This window comes from Lutra lutra, chromosome 2, assembly GCF_902655055.1.
Source record: "Lutra lutra chromosome 2, mLutLut1.2, whole genome shotgun sequence".
Classification (NCBI taxonomy): domain Eukaryota; kingdom Metazoa; phylum Chordata; class Mammalia; order Carnivora; family Mustelidae; genus Lutra; species Lutra lutra.
In genome coordinates this window covers 22,416,545-22,439,034 of record NC_062279.1, presented here as the reverse complement: position 1 = coordinate 22,439,034, position 22,490 = coordinate 22,416,545, and the positions used below count along the sequence as shown (strand labels likewise).

Sequence of the window (22,490 nt, the reverse complement as noted above, 5' to 3'; positions counted from 1 at the left end):
ATAGCCAAACTATGGAAAGAACCTAGATGTCCATCAACAGACGAATGGATAAAGAAGATGTGGTATATATACACAATGGAATACTATGCAGCCATCAAAAGAAATGAAATCTTGCCATTTGCGATGACGTGGGTGGAACTAGAGGGTATCATGCTTAGCGAAATAAGTCAATCAGAGAAAGACAACTATCATATGATCTCCCTGAGATGAGGGAGAGGAGATGCAACATGGGGGGTTAAGGGGGTAGGAGAAGAGTAAATGAAACAAGATGGGATTGGGAGGGAGACAAACCATAAGTGACTCTTAATCTCACAAAACAAACTGAGGGTTGATGGGGGGAGGGGGGTTGAGAGAGGTGGGGTGGGATTATGGACATTGGGGAGGGTATGTGCTATGGTGAGTGCTGTGAAGTGTGTAAACCTGGTGATTCACAGACCTGTACCCCTGGGGATAAAAATATGTTTATAAAAAATAAAAAAAAAATCTTATTCAAAGCTTTGATCTTCATTAAAATGTACAAATTCCACAAGACTATACACAAAGCAAGGTACAATACAGATCTTATTGCTAGTCCATACCTGCTTCTAACACACCACAATCATTAACTGGTCGGTCTGTTATCATTCACTTAGCCTCAACCATTACATGGGAATCACATATAACTGAAGTTACTTTCCCAACAAGCCCCCAGTAAGTTTTAGCATTCCTGTTAATATTATCTTCGGAAAGCACAATGTTTTAAAATGTCAATTCAGAAAGAGCTCTTCAACAAAAATGTGGTTCCATAGTTAGTGAGAAAAGAAACCTAGCATTAAAAATCTTTTAGTTCTCAATAAAGCAAAATATGTACCTTCCCTATTTTTGTATAATTCCCCATAAAACCACTAACTGCTATAACTTTTATGCATTTTTAAAATAACTCTTATTGCTAAGCCAGGGGCTAGGTTTTAGATAAGACAAAACAGTTCTATATTCAGAATTCTGCTGAATCAAAATTAACCTGAGGGAAGTTTTCAACTAAAAACAATCTTGATGTCAACTTTCGTATCTGTTAAACTTTAAAAAAAAAAATCTTATGTCTAAAGCATACAGAAGAATTCAATAATTATATCTAACAATATATCTATAAGGTTATATACTGGCAGCCTGTACGGTCAGTATTCAGCACACAGTTTGAATTAGTTGCCCACATTTTAAAGATAGAAAAATTTCATATAAAATTCATATTTGGGTTTCTCCTTGAAAAAAGCAACTCCAGCTACATGTGGCCTGCATTTGCTAAACACAGCTAGAACAAGCTGTATCCCTCTGAGGTCAAGTTTGTCTGCTCCAGTTTGCCAAAGTCCTCATCCACACCATACTGTTGACTCAACAACGAGACCAACAGCATAGTGTTCTGCTGAACTTATTTCTTAACAGTCATTAGGAGAAAATGAAATCAGAGTATTTCCACTAAAGACTTATTTTATAAAAAATGACCCAGAAAGACCTTGTTTTATAAAAATAGGAGAGAACATATGTAATTATGCAAGTAAAGAACCAATGTGTTTAATATATTAAGAATGTAGTACATATATAAAGATACCATAATTCAACTAAACTAATACCATAATTCAATTCAAATACTTAGTTTACAAATTTGGCCAGGAGAGATATTTGGGCTTGAAGCCTCTGCTCTTGCAGGCACAATCAATGGACCTGGACAGCTATTTCCTAATATGGCAGAGAGAATTCAAATATATAATGAGTAGCACTTCACCTGATGATCTCTCAGGTCAATTCTCCTGAGAGTCCACGGAGACATACAAATTGCATGAATTAGTACTTGGTTCTCATAGTACTATAATTTTCCTTTGTAAAGTTATTTGAAATTACAGATGGTCCCTGACTTATGACGGTTCACCTTGCAATTTTTTAACCTTACAACGGTGCCAAAGTGTACATATTTAGTAGAAATTGTACTTCAAATTTTGATTTTTTATCTTTTGGTAGGGCGGTGCTACACAACACAAAGCTCTCCCATGACGCTGACTAAGCACAGTGAGCCACAGCTCTCAGTCAACCATGTGGTCAGGAGGGTAAACAACTGATACACCAACAACCATTCTGTGCCCATACAACCATTCTGTCTTTCACTCTGACTACCATATTCAATAAATCACAGAGGACAATTCTGTCCAACTGTAGACAATTCAAGTGTTCTGAGCACACTGAAGGTAGGGTTGGCTAAACTATGATATTCAGTAGTTAGGTGTATTAAATGCATTTCTGACTTATAATATTTTCGACTTAAAATGAATGGCTTTATTGGGACATAACTCCAATGTAAGTCAAGGAAGAACTGTATATATATATGTGTGTGTGTGTGTGTGTGTTTTATTATTATGATAGTATCACTATCAGCTCCCTGATCTGTAAGTTCTTTATGGGGAAGAGCTATATATGTGTTTCTCACCAATCCATTGCTCCTACAGAGTAGAGAGTCAGTAACATTTGTTGAACAGGTGAACAGAAGGAAACTCTCCAAAGGACAAATAAATTTATAGGGGAAGAAATAAGTGAGGAATACTACGAAAGACCAAGAATAAAGGCTATTGAAGGCAAAAGGAAAAAAGAGGAATTTCTTATTCAACTAGAAATTGGCAAAGATGAATGAATAATCAATCTGGAAGCAAATAAGCAAAAATACTTACTAATGGCCCATTTATAATTAGCAAGCTAGATTCTTTACAGAACTAAATGCTTTTCCATGACCTGATAAAGTATTATGCCAAAGAGTGTCACATGTGAGAAAAATAAAACAGATCAAACTAATCAATGCCATGTACTACAATAAATTTTACATTTGAAAAGCACTGATCATGTAGTGATAAGTACAAAAATATTAGTAGCTGCAAGGTAATAGCATAAGAACTAGAGCTCTGGGAGACAAACTACTGAGCTCAAACTTTGGCCCTATATTACACTAACTTTGTAAACCTAGAAAAGCAACCTCTCCATGCTTTAAATTCCTTATGTGTGAAATGAAGATCACATTATTTTTCTCATTGGATCACTGTAAAACTAAATGAAGAATATACATGAAGCACTTCGAGGTGCTTGGATCATGAGCACTTCATGTTAGCAGTGATGATGACACGACCATGACAGAATCGATGACAACCAACATCCTTATGCTGCAATTCATTGTCTTGCTCTACAGAGAAGACTGTGTAAATGAGAATGTGTTAGTCTGCTCAGGTTACTAGAACAGAATACCACGGACTGGGTGGCTTAAAATATAGAAATTTGTTTTCTCACAGTCTGGAAGCTAAAGTCCAAGATCAAGATGCCAGCAGAATTGGTCTGTGATGAGACCTCTTTTACTCATTTGCAGATGGCCGTCTTCTTGCAGTGTCCTTACGTGGCCTTTTCTCTGTGCACATACTTCCCTGCTATCTTCTGCTTCTTATCCTTGTAAGATAAGTCTATTTGATCAGGGTCCCATTCTGTGATTTCATTTAACCTTAATTATCTCCTTAGAGGCCCTTTCTCCAAATACAGTCGCTTCTAGGTTATGGCTTCAACATATGAGTTCGGGAGGCACACAGTTCAGTCCATAACAGAGAATACTTTTAAATAAATATTTATTACCTTACATGTAAAATTCTCCTTATCTGTCACATTGGAAGAAGTGAGGCTTAAGTTAACATTACATTGAATTTATATAAAATTTCATAAATTTGTGCAAAATGTCAGCTAAACCCAATATAGTTAAATGTCAAAATAAGGATAATGCATGTAAACTACTACTATATGCTTGAAAAAACATATTTCCTCTATAATGGAAAAGTTAGAATGCGTTTACCGTACTAATAGCAAAAACTGTGCAATGATAAAGATAACATTGGCTAAAATTATTTTAATCACATTACAGAATTTATTTTAACTACGTATTGTAGTTATTAACTTATTCAATGCATTATATTTTTATTTGACCAATAAAAACTTATCCACCATAACCAACTCTATTAAATATATTAGCAAAATAAGATATATATACATATATATATATAGCAAAATAAAATAACTCTTTTACCTGTTGGAAAACATCTGTCCCCTCATCATAGTCCACCATACTGAAAAAGAGTTTGTTGCAAAAGGCAGACGAGTAGCGCCAGGAGTTAGCCAGTATTTGATATTCTTCATTAGCTTGCCTGATGAGGAGAACCGGGCAGAGTTAAGACATATCAGTAGTCCAGGGTAAACAAAGCTGTTAATGAAACAGGTAATTCTAACACCGGGGTTGGCTAATCTGGCTACTTTCTGTACAGACTGCAAGCCCTGATCTTATGTTTTCACATAGTTGTAACAAAAGATTCTATCACATGTAAAAATTATTTAAGATTCGTATTTTGTTGTTCATAAAGCTTTACTGAGCCCCAGCCGCACTGATCCATTTGCACTGCTGTGACTGCTAGTACTATGTATAGGCAGAGTCGAACGGTTGCAATGCCAAGTGTGTGGGCCAAAAGTCTGGCATGGCCCTTTAAATAATCAACAACTCTAACTCCAGGGTTTGTGGCATCCCCTAAACCTATAATTTCAATCTTCAGATGATTTTTAGTAAAGGACATAAAGCAATTTTTAAGAGTATGGGCAATTCTGTTTAACAGAGAACAAAAATAATAGGCATTTTTAAAATTATAAATGCATTATATAACATCTTTACATATTTCATTTATCTAAAAGTGCATTTACATTCAAAGTTACTAAAGTAATCAGTAAAAGTAAGTAAAAATTCCCTTCATAGTTAAACCACATGCCACAAATAAGCCCTCCTCTATGAACATTATTCACTCCTATTTTGAATTTCTATTGGATATTTTATTGATTTTCCAAATGATAAAGCTTTATTTAAGTGTAGGATTGGAGTAGAAACAGATATATGGCATTACTAGAAGGATGTTAAGTAGAGTTATAGAAACAAGAGGCAACAGGTGATCATTAAAACACGTTTTTATAAAGTGTGTTACCTCCATATAATTGAGAAAGGAGTTTATTTCCTCCCTCGCCCAAAATGGAAGATACAAAAATGTACAGCCTCATAATAACACAAAGACTTGGAGTAGAGTCAGCAGCAGATAGGAGATTTGAAGAAATACCTGGAAAACAGAAAGCTAGTGGAGAAGTTTTGATGGCAGAAGGTACAATCACAAAGGGAGACTGCAGTGCGGGAAAGAGTTGGGAAAGATGCTGGATGAAGAAGCAGCAGGGTCTGGAGATAAGAAATGGAGTTCAGAGATCATAATTAAATTTCTTTATATGGAATAGAAGATCCAACGTCCTGCACCACTCCCAACCAGTTCCTATGTTAGTCTTTCTATAGCTAAATGACTGGATTATTTAAAAAAAAAAAAAAAATCACCTTAGTGATTGAGGAAAACACAACATGATTAAAAAAAAAAAAAAAAACGAAAAAAGAAGAAAATCCCAAACAAAACCACCTTCAGAAGAAACATAATTTATAGTAGTTCAAAAACATTAAAAAGAAACTTTAATATACTCAGAAAAAGTGAGAAGAATTTGTCAAGAACTGCGCAGAGGATGAGATTTTATCTTACACAGAAACTAACAAGCTGCCCTGTTACTGTTTCATAGAAGCTGGCAGAAAAGATGAGATGCTGGGTCATTGCCAAAGGACTTTATTACTTCATGTTCATTCACATCCGTTACCCCTGCTCCCAAGTCTCACGGGTGACACTATGGGTCCTTCATGAATGCCAGCACACACAGTTGACTGGGTTACAAGAGGGGAACACCGAGTTTGAGGGACTTACTGTTTCTATAATAAGTGAGATAAAGCCTGTGCTTGGCTCGGTGGGGGACATTATTTCATTCCTTAAGGCTTCTCATTGCACATACCCCTTGAGCAACTGCCCAGGTAAAGAGCAGTCAGGCCTCTGCCTTCTTGGCAAAGCAAGTAAGAACTTGCAGGGATGCTCAGGGCCTGCTTCTTCCAACAGTAATTCACATACACACACAACATCATAGAAAAAGGGAACAAAGAAAGTAAAAGAGAGCACTTAAAATTTAAAATAGGATTGTTGAAATTAAATACCAATATTAGAAGATAGTGTTAAATAAAATTTACAGAATAAAAAAGACACAGGTGGACTATAATGGAAAAAAAGAGGGAGAAAGGGACATACAGATATAATCCAAAAATTCCAACTTCCAGAGAAGACCCAGAAATACAAGAGAGAATAGAGGAAATATTTCTGGAAACATAATATAATGAAAGGAGACTAAGTCTTCAAATTACAATATTACCCAGATTTTAAGTAAGAAAAACAAGAAAAGACCCAATACCAGACATATTGTGATATTTCAGATTATTATAGATAAAAAGAATGTCAGAGGAAAAAATATGTAACAATGACAATGAGATTGGGATTGGACAGGTAATTACCAGCACTGGATATTGACAGATAACTGAACAATTCCTTCAGAGTTTTAAGAGCATGTTATTTTCAATGTAGAAGTCTGTATCAAGCCCAACAATTAAGTTTGAAATAAACATATTCTCAGAAATGTAAGGAATATGAAATTACCTTAGGATTTAACAGAAAGAAAGGTAATTTTGAAGGAGAAAAATGAGAAAACTTGGGAGTATGATAGAAACGCTACAAGAAAGGGAAAAGGGTTGGGGCGCCTGGGTGGCTCAGTGGGTTAAGCCGCTGCCTTCGGCTCAGGTCATGATCCCAGGTCCTGGGTTCAAGCCCCACATCGGGCTTTCCGCTCAGCAGGGAGCCTGCTTCCTCCTCTCTCTGCCTGCCTCTCTGCCTACTTGTGATTTCTCTCTGTCAAATAAATAAATAAAAAAAATCTTTAAAAAAAAAAAAAAAAGAAAGGGAAAAGGGCAACTAGAATCATGATTAATGTAGGCAGGCTAGAAGATGTGTAAGAAAACTGTGATCCAACTAAGAAGTTATAAAGTACAAATTAGAACAGAAATCTAATTGGACTTTAAGATAAGAAGATTCTAAGCAATTATTAGAATCAGTAAAAGTTGGAAGATACTAAGACCATATTACGTAAGACATATTTGGTCCAGGAAAAACTATTAAAAAAATAATATTTAAGATGTAAATTAAAATGTATCATAACACTGGGGCATCAGTCGTTAAGCATCTGCCTTCAGCTCAGGTCACGGTACTCGGGTCCCAGGATGGAGCCCTGCATCATCAAGCTCCTGGCGCAGCGGGGAGCCTGCTTCTCCCTCTCCCACGTCCCCTGGTTGTGTTCCCTCCCTCACTGTGTCTCTGTCAAATAAATAAAATCTTTTTTTAAAAATGTATCATAATTTTGGTTAATTGGAAATGAGAAAGGTTCATTATTTTGAACAGTATGGAAGGTAAATGCTATCAACTCTTGATACCGTAAAAGTATAATTAACAGGGTCTGGTAGGCAAAAGAGGAGGGGAAGAGGTGAGAACAAAGTGTGCGCTTCCTAATCTTCATGTGACCAATTAGGGAATAAAAGAAGTGATCTATAGCTAATGACAAGAAATAGAAGGATGCTATTTACTGTTACAATAATAAAAGAACTAGGAAGCTATACAAATAAGGAGAGCTGAATTAAATACTTACCTATCATAGAAAGAAACATCAAGATCAAGTCTGCTTTATGAAATATTGTTATAAGAGTAACATTTAAGAAATATGAAGAAAAAAAATCACCAGAGGAAGAAAATACAAAGGAATAATATGATTGCCTATGGCCAAGTATACAAAGAGAGGAGTGTGAAGGCTAAGGAGTATAGTTGTTCATTTTAGACTTTTTGTTTTCTTATTAACAAGGAGCACATAATATTGCTGTGATTAATATATATATATATATTTAAAAGGGTAAAATACAAACAGGGCTATAATCTGAGGTCATTTAGCATAAAGACCCTAAGGGCATCATTTTTTTGGACCATAAATCAAAAACAGATCATTTTAAGGATCCGCTTAAGACTGCAAGACAGTCGTCCAACCAACTGAGCCACCCAGGCTCAGTTGGTTGGACGACTGTCTTCGGCTCAGGTCATGATCCCGGGGTTCCGGGATCGAGTCCCACATCGGGCTCCCAGCTCCATGGGGAGTCTGCTTCTCCCTCTGACCTTCTCCTCGCTCATGCTCTCTCTCACTGTCTCTCTCTCAGATAAATGAGTGAAATCTTTAAAAAAAAAAAAAAAAGACTGCATTGTGCTTGGGGCACCTGGGTGGCTCAGTGGGTTAAAGCCTCTGCCTTCGGCTCAGGTCATGATCCCAGGGTCCTGGGATCAAGCCCTACATCGGGCTCTCAGCTCAGCAGGGAGCCTGCTTCCCCCCCTCTCTCTGCCTGCCTCTCTGCCTACTTGTGATCTCTGTCAAATAAATAAATAAAATATTTAAAAAAAAAAAGACTGCATTGTGCTTCATCACAATCTTTTATTTTTTTTTTTAAAGATTTTATTTATTTATTTGAGAGAGAGAGATCACAAGTAGGCAGACAGGCAGGCAGAGAGAGAGGAAGGGAAGCAGACTTCCTGCTGAGCAGCGAGCCCGACGCGGGACTCGATCCCAGGACTCTGGGATCATGACCTGAGCCGAAGGCAGCAGCCCAACCCACTGAGCCACCCAGGCGCCCCTCATCACAATCTTTAAAGCTTTGGTGGTTCAGTAAGATTTAATTTACTATAATTCACTGAAAAACTATTCACTGAGCACTTAATGGCAATAACTGAGCTAATTTCTAAGGTCTCCGCTCTCATGAAGTTAATATTTTAGTGGAGACATATAGTAAACAACCAAATAAGTAATTAAAATCTATAAAATATATAATAACATAAACTGAGAAAATAATACAGAGAATGATATTACAGAAAATAATGGAGGATCTAGGGAGATGGACTGTCAAAAATTAGGTTTTTCAGAGAAAATGACTCTAAAGCTCAAATCCCGAAGATGAGAAAAACACAACACCAAAACAAGCTAGAGAACAAACACTTCGGGTAACAGGAAAAGCCAGCACAAAGGCCTAAGGAGGGAAAGAGCTTAAGATGCTGGTAAAATGAAGCTGTGACATAAATGAGAACATGCTCTCTGCTTATTAGAGGAACGAACAGAGAATACAGAGCTTATGCTCTCCCTCATCTATTAAAACAGTGCCTCACTGCAACAATAAAAACAGTAAAGACCAGCGATAAGTCCTAAATTTTGATTTGCTTTTTGCTGTATGGAATATAGTATTACTATATTGATTTTTGAAGAGGCCCTTTGCATGGTGAATTGGCACCAACAATTAAGTAGGTCTGAACATCTCTGCACACTAATAAACCTCAAGAGAACAATGCTACCTTTCAAAAAAATCATTAAACAGGTAACATGACAAAGAACATTTTAACTTCAAAAAACTGAAACTAAGGGGAACAGCAAATCAGCAAAAACTGGCATTCTTGTGACAATAATATTCTAAGAAATTAAAATGCTTCATTCCAAAAAATATGCAAGAAGAAAACAATCAAATTTTAGTATTCAACATCTGTGTACAGTATCTTATAGAATGATGTAGCATAGCAATAATGTTGAATTTCTTTCCCTCATAATGCTGTAACTAGACCAGGCCTACTACAGTCTACACCAAGTATTCATTCATTCACGCAGGCATTACTTCACTCCACAAATACGCAGTACGGCCACCAAAAATTAAAAAGGAGCAAGGGCTCTGATCTTAAGGAGAATACAGTCCAGTGAGAGAGGCCTCCTACAAGTATATCCAACATTTCAAATAATCATAAGTCCTCTGAAGAAAATAAGAAAATGTGACAAAGAGTACTGAGGAGTCAAAGAGGATGAATTAATTTTGCCTTCAGACTATTTATTCCATATCACCCCACTTTTTCAGCTGAAATTCCCAACTAGCAATTGTAGATTCTATCCTGTGTTCCAAAGCCGGAGTTTCCCACTGCCTATATAAAAGACAATGGGCAGAACAGAAGGCAAGATCATCCGTACACCAGCCACAACTTAGATCTATGACCAATACTATATGACCGTATCACACTTAAAGGCTGTTTTATGACGTCCCATGTTCATTCTTGGAGTTTAAATCCTTTGCTTAGAATGTCCTCCCTCTTTCAAAAGTTTGCTCAAAAACTTCCTCTCCTTCAGAAGTCACTTCAAATCTCTATACCTAAAATATTTGCTAAGGCAACTGCCTGAAATAGAACTTCTCAGCTAATGTATATTACTATTTGCTTTATCCATATATCTGGTCCATTTATGCATGTTGTATTTATCCACTGACTATTCATTCAATGGATAGGACCTAGTACAGCATGGGCACTTAACTAAGGTTTGATGATGGTAATAATAATATAATTTCCTAAAAAGTCAATATAGCATATATACCCTAAAACTAAATATCACTACATTACTAATTCTGAATTCCATAAGGACGAAAAGCCCCCTGAGTCAGATGTACATTATAGGTTAATGTCTTGTACATTACAGGTTAGTGTCTCTTTTAAGGCCAATTTACTTTACTCTACTGGTTGTCTTGGGAAGAAAAGAAAGAAATATTTTAAATCTATTTACCATCCCAAATACATGCTATTTGCCAAAGGAATATTAGGCACGACTTGAAAGGCTATAACGACTAAATTGTCAATCTAACATCATCTAATATAATGACTAAATCATCATTTAACATCATCTAAAACCTCATCTAACATAATCCATAACATCAATTCATATGCAAATATGAACCCAGATCTTAATCATCAACGATGTTTATTCAGCATTTTAGTGTGTGCTACAATAATAAAGAATTATAACTCATAATCTCTACCTTTAAGAGGTTTCTAAGAAAAATGAATAGAAATGCACTAAAGGTCCATTTATATGAAAAATTTTTGATATAATATTGTAAATGTATTTTCTCATCCTTGTAATTTTAATAACATTTTCTTTTCTCTAGCTTTATTATAAGAATATAGTATATAATACATATTATATATAAAATACTTGCTAATCAATTGCTTATGTTATATATAAAGCTTCCTGTCAACAGTAGGCTATAAATAAATTTGGGGGGAGTCAAAGTTAGGCACAGGGAGTCTGGGTGGCTCAGTCGGTTAAGAATCTACCTTTGGCTCAGGTCATGATCCCAGAGTTCTGGGGATCAAGTCCCACATTGGACTCCCTGCTCTGCAGGGAGCCTGCTTCTCCTTCTGCCTCTATCTCTCTCTGTCTCTCATGAATAAATAAATTTAAAAAAAAATTTTTTTAAGTTATGTACAGATTTTCGAATGCATACAGGGATCAGTGCCCCTAACCCCTGCATTGTTCAAAGATCAAATGTATATTTTTTTAAAATGCAGATTCTAAGTATGATATATATAGCATATAGAGGAGAATGAGAGCACAGTGGACTGGAGTAGTTGGACAAAGTGAAAATATTCAGAAAAGAAGGGAAGGACTAAAATTATAAGGAAGGATAGAAAGAGAATATTAAGGTAGCAGAAGCAGTATAAACAAAGACCACCCAGTCTGAAATGTGTATTATATATTTTAAATAATAGAATATAGGCTTCATGTTAGAAAATAAAGGGAAATAAAGTTAGAAAATAAGGGAAGAAGAGACTGGAAGCTCTCTTCCAATAGAAATATAAATAGGAACTTGACTTAACTCTCTCAACAGTGAACAACCATAACGGTTCTGAAAAAAGTGAATTGTACAAAATACTAATTGAAAAGTAGTATCTGGAAACAGTGTGTACTATATATTGGAGATGGAGAAAATAAATGTTTGAAAAACACTTAGAAATGTTACTATACTGGTCTATATGAGGATAAACACATATATATATATGGTTATTAAATTAGTATATAAATGAAGTTACGACTTATGTCTTACATATTTTCCTTTAGAATCTAAAGCACCAAAGCAACCAAAAAATTTTCTAGACAGGTTGCTTCTACTTAAGAATATATCTAGGTGTGGGGGGTGCCTGGGTAGCTCAGTCGGTTAAGCATCTGCCTTAGGCTCAGTCATAATCCCGGGATCTGGGATGGAGCCCCAGCCAGGCTGCCCACTCAGCAGGGAATCCGCTTCTCCCTCTTCCTCTGGCCCTACCCCCAACACTCTCACTCTCTCTCAAATGAATAAATAAAAAATTTTTTGAAAAAAGTTTATTTCTGGGGGCTCCTGGGTGGCTCAGTGGGTTGAGCCTCTGCCTTCGGCTCAGGTCATGATCCCAGGGCCCTGGGATTGAGTCGGGCATCAGGCTCTCTGCTCAGCAAGGGGCCTGCTTCCCACTCTCTGCTTGCCTCTCTGCTTACTAGTGATCTCTCTCTCTGTCAAATAAATAAATAAAATCTTTAAAAAAAATCTTTAAAAAAAGTATATTTCTAGCTGGAATAGAGAATTTTGGTAAAGCCAAGTAATTACACTTTCTTAACACAAATATAATACTTAGAGAAAATATAATACTGACAACATAAATGTGGGTTTTGATGTTGTTGGGCGCAATTCCATAGCAATAGCATCAATGAACAGATCTCTTTGTCATTAAATAATTCAAAGAGACTGAAAAACATGTATTTCAATGTTAATGATACCTATTCAAAGTAAAAAGGACTCCTTAGAAGGAATGTGCCCCATACCATAAAACCAGTTCTCTTAACTCCTTTATCTCTTAATTCCAACTTCTCAATGCTTAACAGGTAAATAGAGAACTCCTAACTAATGACAAAGAAAGTAACTGGATTCTGGGGCGCCTGGGTGGCTCAGTGGGTTAAAGCCTCTGCCTTCGGCTCAGGTCATGATCCCAGGGTCCTGGGATCAAGCCCCACATCGGGCTCTCACCTCAGCAGGGAGCCTACTTCCTCCTCTCTCTCTCTCTGCCTGCCTCTCTGCCTACTTGTGATCTCTGTCTGACAAATAAATAAATAAAATCTTAAAAAAAAAAAAAAGTAACTGGATTCTTCCATATGTCTATGTTGCCTTAGACTAACAAGCAAGTAAGATATCCCTAGTACTTATTAGCACACTTCAGACCTTACTGACATCTGAAATTCAAAGTCGAAAACCACAAATGCTATAAGCCACTTAACTGTTACCTAAAAAAATATATTTTGTTTCGGTAATTTAGAGGAATATTAGAGGACTACTTTTATGAGTTTAAAGGACATTGTAAATTGTTCTAATGTACTCATATGTAGCCTGAAGAGGGCAGTCAAGTTGCATCAAAGCATCCAGAAGGGCTTAGGCAGTAACTTCAGGGCATGCTTCTGTTAAATCTGTTATATTAAATATTCTCAATTTTTTTATTATGGGAACAAGAAAAAACATCACCTAATCCAAATGCTGTAACTTTTTAATATTATAACCCTTTTTAAAAGGTTATATAAAATGAAAACGGATTATTAACCCGTCTGTAGCTGAAGATATTTAATGTATTTCTCATGAGGAATGTTTAACTTTAATCTTTAATGCCGTTGAAGGGATTTTTTTCAAGAAATATGGTTTTTCAGTTTAATGTTAATCAAACTTCCTAATCGGTAATGGATTTTTACCAAAATCTCAATGTATGCCTTTTGGAGTCATATAGCTACGATGTATATATGTATATGTATATAAATATATATTACAAAGTTATTCCAGAGTATTTCTTCATAAAACTCCTAATCAATCAACTTCTATAGATAATGGTGTGTGGAGAGAGATCTGATGTGAGTAGAATGCCTATTACTTAGGGTTCTGGTACTCTGAAAACAAACTGGTAAACAGCACAATATACAAACATTTTAACAGAATGATTTTCCTCTGGTTATGCTATACATTCCCAGGACCCTACTAAATATACTGAAATACATTCAATAAACCCAAAGCCTCTAAAGGGTTGAGATATCAACAATTCAATACTATACTGTAATTGACTACTAGGTAAGATAAAGAGGTTGTGTCCATCATGTTCCATGTTTCCTATACATCTATTTTTCCCTTTATCAGACCTAAGTAAATTACCTTTCCTTGGAAAACAACTCTAACATGAAATATGAGATTCAAACATGTATCTCAAAGCAAAATTGTGTATGAACATAAGAGATGCTAAATTGTATATATATGCAGTTAGCACTCAGTTTATAAGTCGATAGAATTTTTGCTCTCTTTAAAAAATGATAACATATAAATGCTTAGACATTGTGTCTGAGGAAGACTGACACACCATATAGTAAAGGAACAAACTAATTCATCCATTGTTCACAAGTTTATACACACACACTATAGGTATAAAAACTATAGTATATATTTGATCAATATTTGTGGAACTAATAATAAAGAACCGATCGATGAATAAATAGATGGAAGTAATATGGGGTCTGGGAGGGGTAAAAGTAAGCAGAAAGATACAGGCCCTGGCCATAAGATAGGTCCATCTATTAGGGAAATGTATATAATGTTAAATAACGAATACAAAATAAATGAACAAGTTCAAAACAATGTAAATCTTGTTTATAATAACCTGCCTAGGAATTAGGATAACATCCAAAAATATTGGAATAAAAGAATGTATTTACTCAGGTTGAAAATAGGAAATCATAGCATGAATCCTACAGGATTCCTGAGCGTGTGGTAAAGAGCCTAATATATGCAGCCTTTAGAGAACTTTGCTGGAATGAATCAAAAAGGCAGACACACAAGATGAAAAACAAAACAAAACAAAACAAAAAAAACTGTGTTCCATGAGGTGGGATTAGGTGTTTTCTGCTTAACTAAAAGCATCACCATCAGGGTGCCAGTGGGTTAAGCCTCTGCCTTCGGCTCAGGTCCTGGTCTTGGGGTCTTGGGATCGAGCCCCACATCAGGCTCCCTGCTCAGCAGGGAGCCTGCTTCCCCCTCTCTCTCTGCCTGCCTCTCTGCCTACTTGTGATCACTGTCTGTCAAATAAATAAAAAAATAAAAATAAAAATAAAAATAAAAGCATCACTATCATCAGTAACATTTGAGGTTTACCATTTGCAAGAACCCTTTTAGGTATTTACAATTCTTTCATTTAGTCTCCACAAAGCCTTGTTATTTTTTTAGAGTTAAGTATTTATTTTATTATTTTTATGTATATTAAAATATGCAAAAAGATTCTGAGGATCTTTGTCCCTGCCACAGATTGGAAATGTTGGAACTTTAAAAAGATCTTATTGAATGTCATAAATATAAAATTTGTATCCTTTGGGTAAATAATTAGTAGTGCAATTGCTGGATCACAGGATAGTTCTACTTCCACAAAGCCTTATTAATACAGGTACTGGCTTTATCTGTTTCATCTGAGGAATCTGAAGAACAGAATTTAATCGGCTTGGCTCTGTTCTCTGGCCAGTAATTATTACAGCCTGCAGAATTTGAACTCACATAATAAGAGACAAGTTAAAACTACACCTATAATTATACATCAAGATACAAACTCAATTCTCAAGAGTATTGTTCCCCAACCACTTACATCAAAAATCATCTGGAATTTTTTCCTAGGACTTTTTTTTTTTTTGAGCAGTTTTAGGTTTATAACAAAATCGTAAGGAAGAAGAGAGACTTCCCATGTATTGCTTGTCCCCCACACATGCATAGACCCCCCCCATTGATCAATATCATTGACCAGCATGGTACATTTTTTTTTCTTTACCATGAAGGAACATCCACTGACACATCATATCACCCAAATTCCATACTTTAACTTGGGGTTCATTTTCAGCATTGTACATTCTATGGGCTTGGACAAAAGTTTAAACATGTAACTATCATTATAATATCTTCAAGAGTACTTTCACTCAAATCCTCTGTACTCTGCCTTTTCACCTCTCACCATTCATTCCTGACAATCACTGGTCTTTATTGTCTCCAATACTTCTGCCTTTTCCAGAATATCATATAGTTGGGATCACACAGTATGCAGTCTTCACAAATTGGCTTCATGTTTTTTTGTTTTGTTTTGTTTTTTGTAATTATTCAATGTAAATTTTATACCTATCAAACTGGAAATTTGCACATACTATTTGTACATACTATTTGTACATACAGTTTACAACTTACTCAGCTTTATAATATAATTCTTGACAAATTAAAAATATTCCTTTTGAATAGCACCATTTCAAAATGTGTATTTAAAATAATATTAATATACTTTTTTCCTGTTATTTCAGATATCTGTAGTTAAAATACTTATAATATTAGTGATTGGTAATTTTTGATAATTTGGTACATGTTCTCTTTCCCTTGAGCAGATTTTATTTATTTATTTATTTATTTATTGACATATACTATTTGTTTTAGGGGTACAGGTCTGTGAATCATCAGTCTTCAGCACTCACCAAAGGACATACCTTCCCCAATGTATTACCCAGCCACCCTACACCTTCCCGCTCCCCTCCACTCCAGCAACCCTCAGTTTGTTTCCTGAGATTAAGAGTCTCTTGGGGTGCCTTGGTGGCTCAGAGGGTTAAGCCTCTGCCTTAGGGCTCCGTCATGATCTCAGGGTCCTGGGATCATGCCCCGCATTGGGCTCTCTGCTCAGCAGGGAGCCTGCTTCCCCCTCTCTCTCTGCCTGCCTCTCCGCCTACTTGTGGTCTTTGTCAAATAAATAAATAAAATCTTACCAAAAAAAAAAAAAAAAAAAAAAAGAGTCTCTTATGGTCTCCCTCTCTGGTTTCATCCTATTTCATCTCTGGTTTCATCCTGTTTCATTTTTTCCTCTCTTCCCCTAAGAAACTCTGGCTTGTTTCTTAAATTTCACATATCTGTGCGATTATAACTGTCTTTCTCTGACTGACTTGTTTCGCTTAGCATAATACCCTCTAGTTCCATCCATATCATTGCAAATGGCAAGATTTCATTTTTTGATGCCTGCATAATATTTCATTGCATATATATATACACATACACCACATCTTCTTTATCCATTCATCTTTGATGAACATCTAGGCTCTTCCTATAGTTTGGCTATTGTAGTCATTGCTGCTATAAACATTGGGGTGCAGGTGCCCCTTCCGACCACTGCATTTGTATTTTGGGGGTAAACACCCAGTAGTGCGATTGCTGGGTCATAGGGTAGCTCTATTTTCAACTTTTTGAGGAACCTCCATACTGTTTTCCAGAGTGGTTGCACCAGCTTGCATTCCCACCAACAGCGTAGGAGGGTTCCCCTTTCTCCACATCCTTGCCAACATCTGTTGTTTCCTGACTTAAGTTTAGCCATTCTGACTGGTGTGAGGGGGTATCTCACTGTGGTTTTGATTTGTATTTCCCTGATGTTGAGTGATGATGAGCACTTTTTCATGTGTCTGTTGGCCATTTGATGTCTTCTTTGCAGAAATATCTGTTCACGTCTTCTGTCAAATTGGTTTCTTTCACGTAGTAACATGCATTTAAGGTTCTTCCATGTCTTTTCATGGCCTGATAGCTGAGTTCTTTTTAGCACTGAGTAACATTCCATTGTACAGATGTACCAGTTTATCCGTTTACTTACTGAGAAACATCTTGATTGCTTCCAAGTTTTTGGCAATTATGAATAAAGCTGCTATTAACATCTCTGTGCACATTTTGGTGTGGACATTGGTATTTATCCAGAGAAGTTCAAAAACAACATGAGTGACTGCTATCATATGATCAGATTATGTTTTGTTTTGTACAAAAACTTTCTTCCGAAGTAGCTATTCAATTTTGCATCCCACCAGCAATGTAAGAAAGTTCCTGTTACTTCACATTCTTGTCAGCATTTGGTATTTTTGGTTTTTCTGAATTCTGGCATTCTAATAGGTGTGTACTGGGATCTCATTGTCATCATAATTGTCATTTCCCAGATGACATACAATGTGGAGCATCTTTTCATATTCTGATCTGCCATCTATATACCTTCTTCAGTGAGGTATCTGTTAAGGTCTTTGGTGCATTTGTGTGTGTGGTGTGTTTTTATTATTTTAAGAGTACTTTTTATATTTCAGATAATATGAGTCCATTATGAGTCTTCTGTGAATATTGTTCTCCCAGTCTGGGGCCTGTCTACTAGTTCTCTTGATACCGTCCTTTCACAGAGCAGAAAATTTTCATTTTAATGAAATCCAGTTTATCATTTATTACTTCATGAATCATGTCTTTGGTTTTCTATCTAAAAAGGCTTCACCATGCATGCCCAAGGTCATCCAGGTTTTCTCCTATCTTCTAATTTTATAGTTTTGCAGTTTACATTTAGGTCTATACCTTTTGAGTTAATTTTGAGACAATTACAAGGTCTGTACCTAGATTCATTTTTTGCATGTGGATCTCTAACTATTCCAGTACCGTTCACTAAAGAGATTATTGTTGCTTCACTTATGGCCTTTGACCCTTTCTCACAGATCAGCTATTTATGGACATGTAGTTCTAGGCTCTCTATTCTGTTCCACTGATGTATTCATCTATGCTTTCATCAACACCACAATATCTTGATTACTGTAGCTTTAGAGTAAGTCTTTTTTTTTTTTTTAAAGATTTTTATTTATTTGTCAGAGAGAGAGACAGAGCAAGCACAGGCAGACTGAATGGCAGGCAGAGGCATAGGGAGAAGCAGGCTCCCTGCCAAGCAAGGAGCCTGATGTGGGACTCAATCCCAGGACGCTGGGATCATGACCTGAGCCGAAGGCAGCTGCTTAACTAACTGAGCCACCCAGGCGTCCCTAGAGTAAGTCTTAAAATCAGGTAATGTCAGTTTTCAACTATGTTCTTCCCCAATATGGTGTTGGCTATTCTGGGTGTTTTGCATCACCATATGAACTTTAGAATCAGTTTATCAACATCCACAAAATGACAAAATTCTTTTATTGGGATTACACTTATTCTATAAATCAAATTGGGAAGAACTGACATCTTGGCAATAGTGAGTCTGCTTATCCATGAACATAAAATATCTCTCCATTTATTTGTTCTTTGATTTCACTCATTACTTTTATAATTTTTCTCATATTTTACATATTTTTAGAGTTATACCTTAGTATTTATTTTTAGAGTTATACCTTAGTATTTATTTCATTCTGGGAGGTGCTAATGTAAATAGTACTGTGTTTTTAATTGCAAATATCATGTATTATTGTTGGTATACAGGAAAACAATTAGCTTTTGCATATTTGCTTTGTTTCATGTGAACTTGCAATAATTCATCATTAGTTCCAAAACTTTTTTTGATTCTTTCGAAGGTTCTCTACATAGATAATCATGATGTTTATAAACAAAGACAGTTTTATGTCTTACTTCCAAATCTGTACACACTTTATTTCCTTCCCTAAGCTTTTATCTAACTTTTACTTATTCCTTCTTTGATGTTCTTCCTTTCTTTATATAAACCCAAGTTTTTGACCTATAATTTTCCTTCTCTATAAAGAACTTCTTTTAAAACATTTCTTACAAGGCAGGTCAACTGGCAAGGAATCTCAATTTTTGTCTGTTTGAAAAAGTATTTATCCTTCATTTGTGAAACATAATTTCATAGGGTGCAAATGCTATCCTACTCTCTCTCAACGTTTAAGTATTTCATCCCACTCTTCTTGTTCACATGGTTTCTAAAAAGTCAAATGTAATTCTTGTTCATGTTCCTCTATAGGTTTCCCCCAACACACTCTGGCTTCTTTCAGGAATTTTTGTTTGTTTTTAATTTCTGTAGTTTGAAGATGACATGCAAAGGTGTTACTTTATTTGGCATTTATCCTACTTGATGTTCTTCGAGTTTTCTCAATCTGCAGTTTGAGATCTGAGGTTAATTTGGAGAAATCTCAGTCATTATTATTGCAAATATTTATTCTGTTCTTTTCCTTCTCCTGATTAATCCCATTACACATCAATACTGATTTGTAGTTGTCCCACAGTCCATGGATATTCTGCATTTTTTTTCAGGCTTTGTTCTCTCTGGCTTTTAGTTTTCAAAAATTCTACTGATATATCCTCTAGCTCAGAGATTCTTCTCTCAGCCATGTTAAGTCTACTACTAAGTCCATCAAAGGCAGTCTTCATTTCTGTTATGGTGTCTTTTATTTCTAGCATTTCTTTTTTATTCTCTTAGGGTTTCCATCTCTTTGCTTACATTGCCCATCTATTCTTACAAGCTACCTTATCCGTTACAGTTCTTAGCATATTACTCAGTTGTTTTAAATTTCTGCTCTGGTAATTCCAACATCCCTGCCATATCTGGTTCTGATGCTTTTTTATCTTTGGTTATTTTTTTTTCCTTTTTTTTTTTCATTTTATTTTATTTCTTTTCAGTGTTCCAGCATTCATTGTTTATTCACCACACCCAGTGCTCCATGCCACCAGGCTCACCCACTCTTAATATGACTTCCAAATAATGTAATACTACTCTCTTTATTATCCTTTTAGCCAAGTAGTATGTATGTATGTATAAAAAATCTGGACTTGTGTACTGGCATTGCACTTCATAATATACAAACTTGGAAAAGTCACATGTACTTTGTTTATTTTTCCCTTTATACCATGACAATAATTCCTGATTGTCATGAAATTAAAAGCATGAGCTATTAGAACATCTTAAGAAATGGCAAAGGGTTATGCAAATCTCAATGTGTTCAGCATCTAACCTGAAATCCACTGACTGCATTTTCAGATCTCATCTTTAGCTATTTCCCCTCTTACCCCATACCAGGCCTGAAGTTCTCTTTTATTTCCCTCAATGAACTAGGCTTACACTTGAAGTTGAATGTTTTTTTTTTTTTTTTTCCTTAGGTGCTCTTCATTCCCTCCTTCTCTTCAAGGCACACTTGGCACATACATCATACAGACATGTCCAGGGCATGGGAGCAGATATACATGCTTTGTGAATTCCTACTAATCCTGCAGATCTTATTACCTCAGTTATTACTTTACAAAGTTAAGTCTTTTTTTTAAAATATTTTATTTATTTATTTGAGAAAGAGAGAAAGCAAGAGAGAGAGAGAGCATAAGCCAGGGGGAGAGGCCATGGGAGTGGGAGAAGCAGACTCCCTACAAAGCAGGGTGCCCGACCACATGGTACTTGATCCCAGGACCTTGGGATCATGACAAGAGCTGAAGGCAAACACTTAGCTGACTGAGCCACCCAGCTTCCCCAATAAGCCTTTTTATTTTAACATCAACTTTAACAGATAAGACCAGGGTCTTCTCACAGATCTCTGTGCTTACTATTTGTGCAATAGGTAATTATAAGGTTAATTGTATAATGTGACATTGTTCAACATTTCAACTAAATTCTGCTATCAATGAGAGGGGCAACCTGGTGAGTTTGTTCACATTACCTCTTTAGCATACAGCACAGATAGTAAACTGTTCAATAAATACTGGTTCAAAATATAAATTGTCATGATCAAGATAATATTGTATCATCACAGTAGTATCCAATTCCATGACAAAAAGCCTTAACTTTGTAAAGATTCTTTTGACTGCCAGTTCTATTTAAGATTCTTAAGGGAAAAACAAAACAACACTATTCTGCAGATCTGAAAAACAAGAATTTAAATGAAAAAATTAAACAATATTAAGTACATAACTTTGTTATTAATAGTGTTAAGAAATACTTCATAATTATTAAAAGATTACATGTTGGGGGCCCTCGATACCAACCCAGATTCAAATGCACACAGAAAAAGACTCATGGCGAGTAGTCTATAGTCATATTCATTACACTGAAAGGTTAAGATTTGTTTCAGTGGAAGAATACAAAGAAAAATCAGCAAAGGGAAAAGGCACCTGCAACAAATTTTGAAGGAAACTAGATGCAAGCTCTTAAGAGTGAATCCCCCTGGAATCACATTAAGATTCACTTAATTCCTTCAACAGTGAGTTGTGACAATGCATTCAGAGTGCTATCTACCAAAAAAGCATATTAAAGATTTAGTGTTCAAGATGTGTACTGAGGGCTGGTCCTGTAGATACCCTCTGTCTAACACAGACCAAAATTCCAGACTCTCAGAGAGAAAGCAGGTGTTCAACATAAACTAGATTGTTTGTATAGAGTTTAGGCACAGTGAGACTCTTATCAGTTATGGAATTGTGGGAACATTCTTAAAATCCAAGTTCCAGGGACGCCTGGGTGGCTCAGTTGGTTAAGCAGCTGCCTTCGGCTCAGGTCATGATCCCAGCGTCCTGGGATCGAGTCCCACATCGGGCTCCTTGCTCAGCGGGGAGGCTGCTTCTCCCTCTGCCGCTGCCTGCCACTCTATCTGCCTGTGCTCATTCTCTCTCTCTCTCTCTCTCTCTCTCTCTAACAAATAAATAAATAAAATCTTAAAAAAAAAAAATCAAAGTTCCATACACCAATGAAGAACTAAACTTTTGAGAAAGACCTTTCTAAGGACAGTAATCTCGGGTCTGCTATATTAACTTGTTTTTGCACAGGTTCATCACCTATGCAAAAAAATAAGGAACAAGTCATGTTGTTCCTTGGATTTTACTCACAAAGACAATGATCTAC

At 36.0% G+C, this 22,490-nt stretch overlaps 1 protein-coding gene across 3 annotated transcripts in view; it reads right to left on the bottom strand.

Annotated features, from left to right (window-relative positions):
* Positions 1-22,490, bottom strand: part of TUSC3 (tumor suppressor candidate 3) — a 251,700-nt gene that overhangs the window by 122,828 nt on the left and 106,382 nt on the right. For all 3 annotated transcript variants that reach the window (XM_047715981.1, XM_047716000.1, XM_047715990.1), the window contains exon 3: positions 4,079-4,196. In XM_047715981.1, coding sequence (XP_047571937.1) covers positions 4,079-4,196 — 118 coding nt within the window. The remainder of the gene's footprint in view (positions 1-4,078; positions 4,197-22,490) is intronic.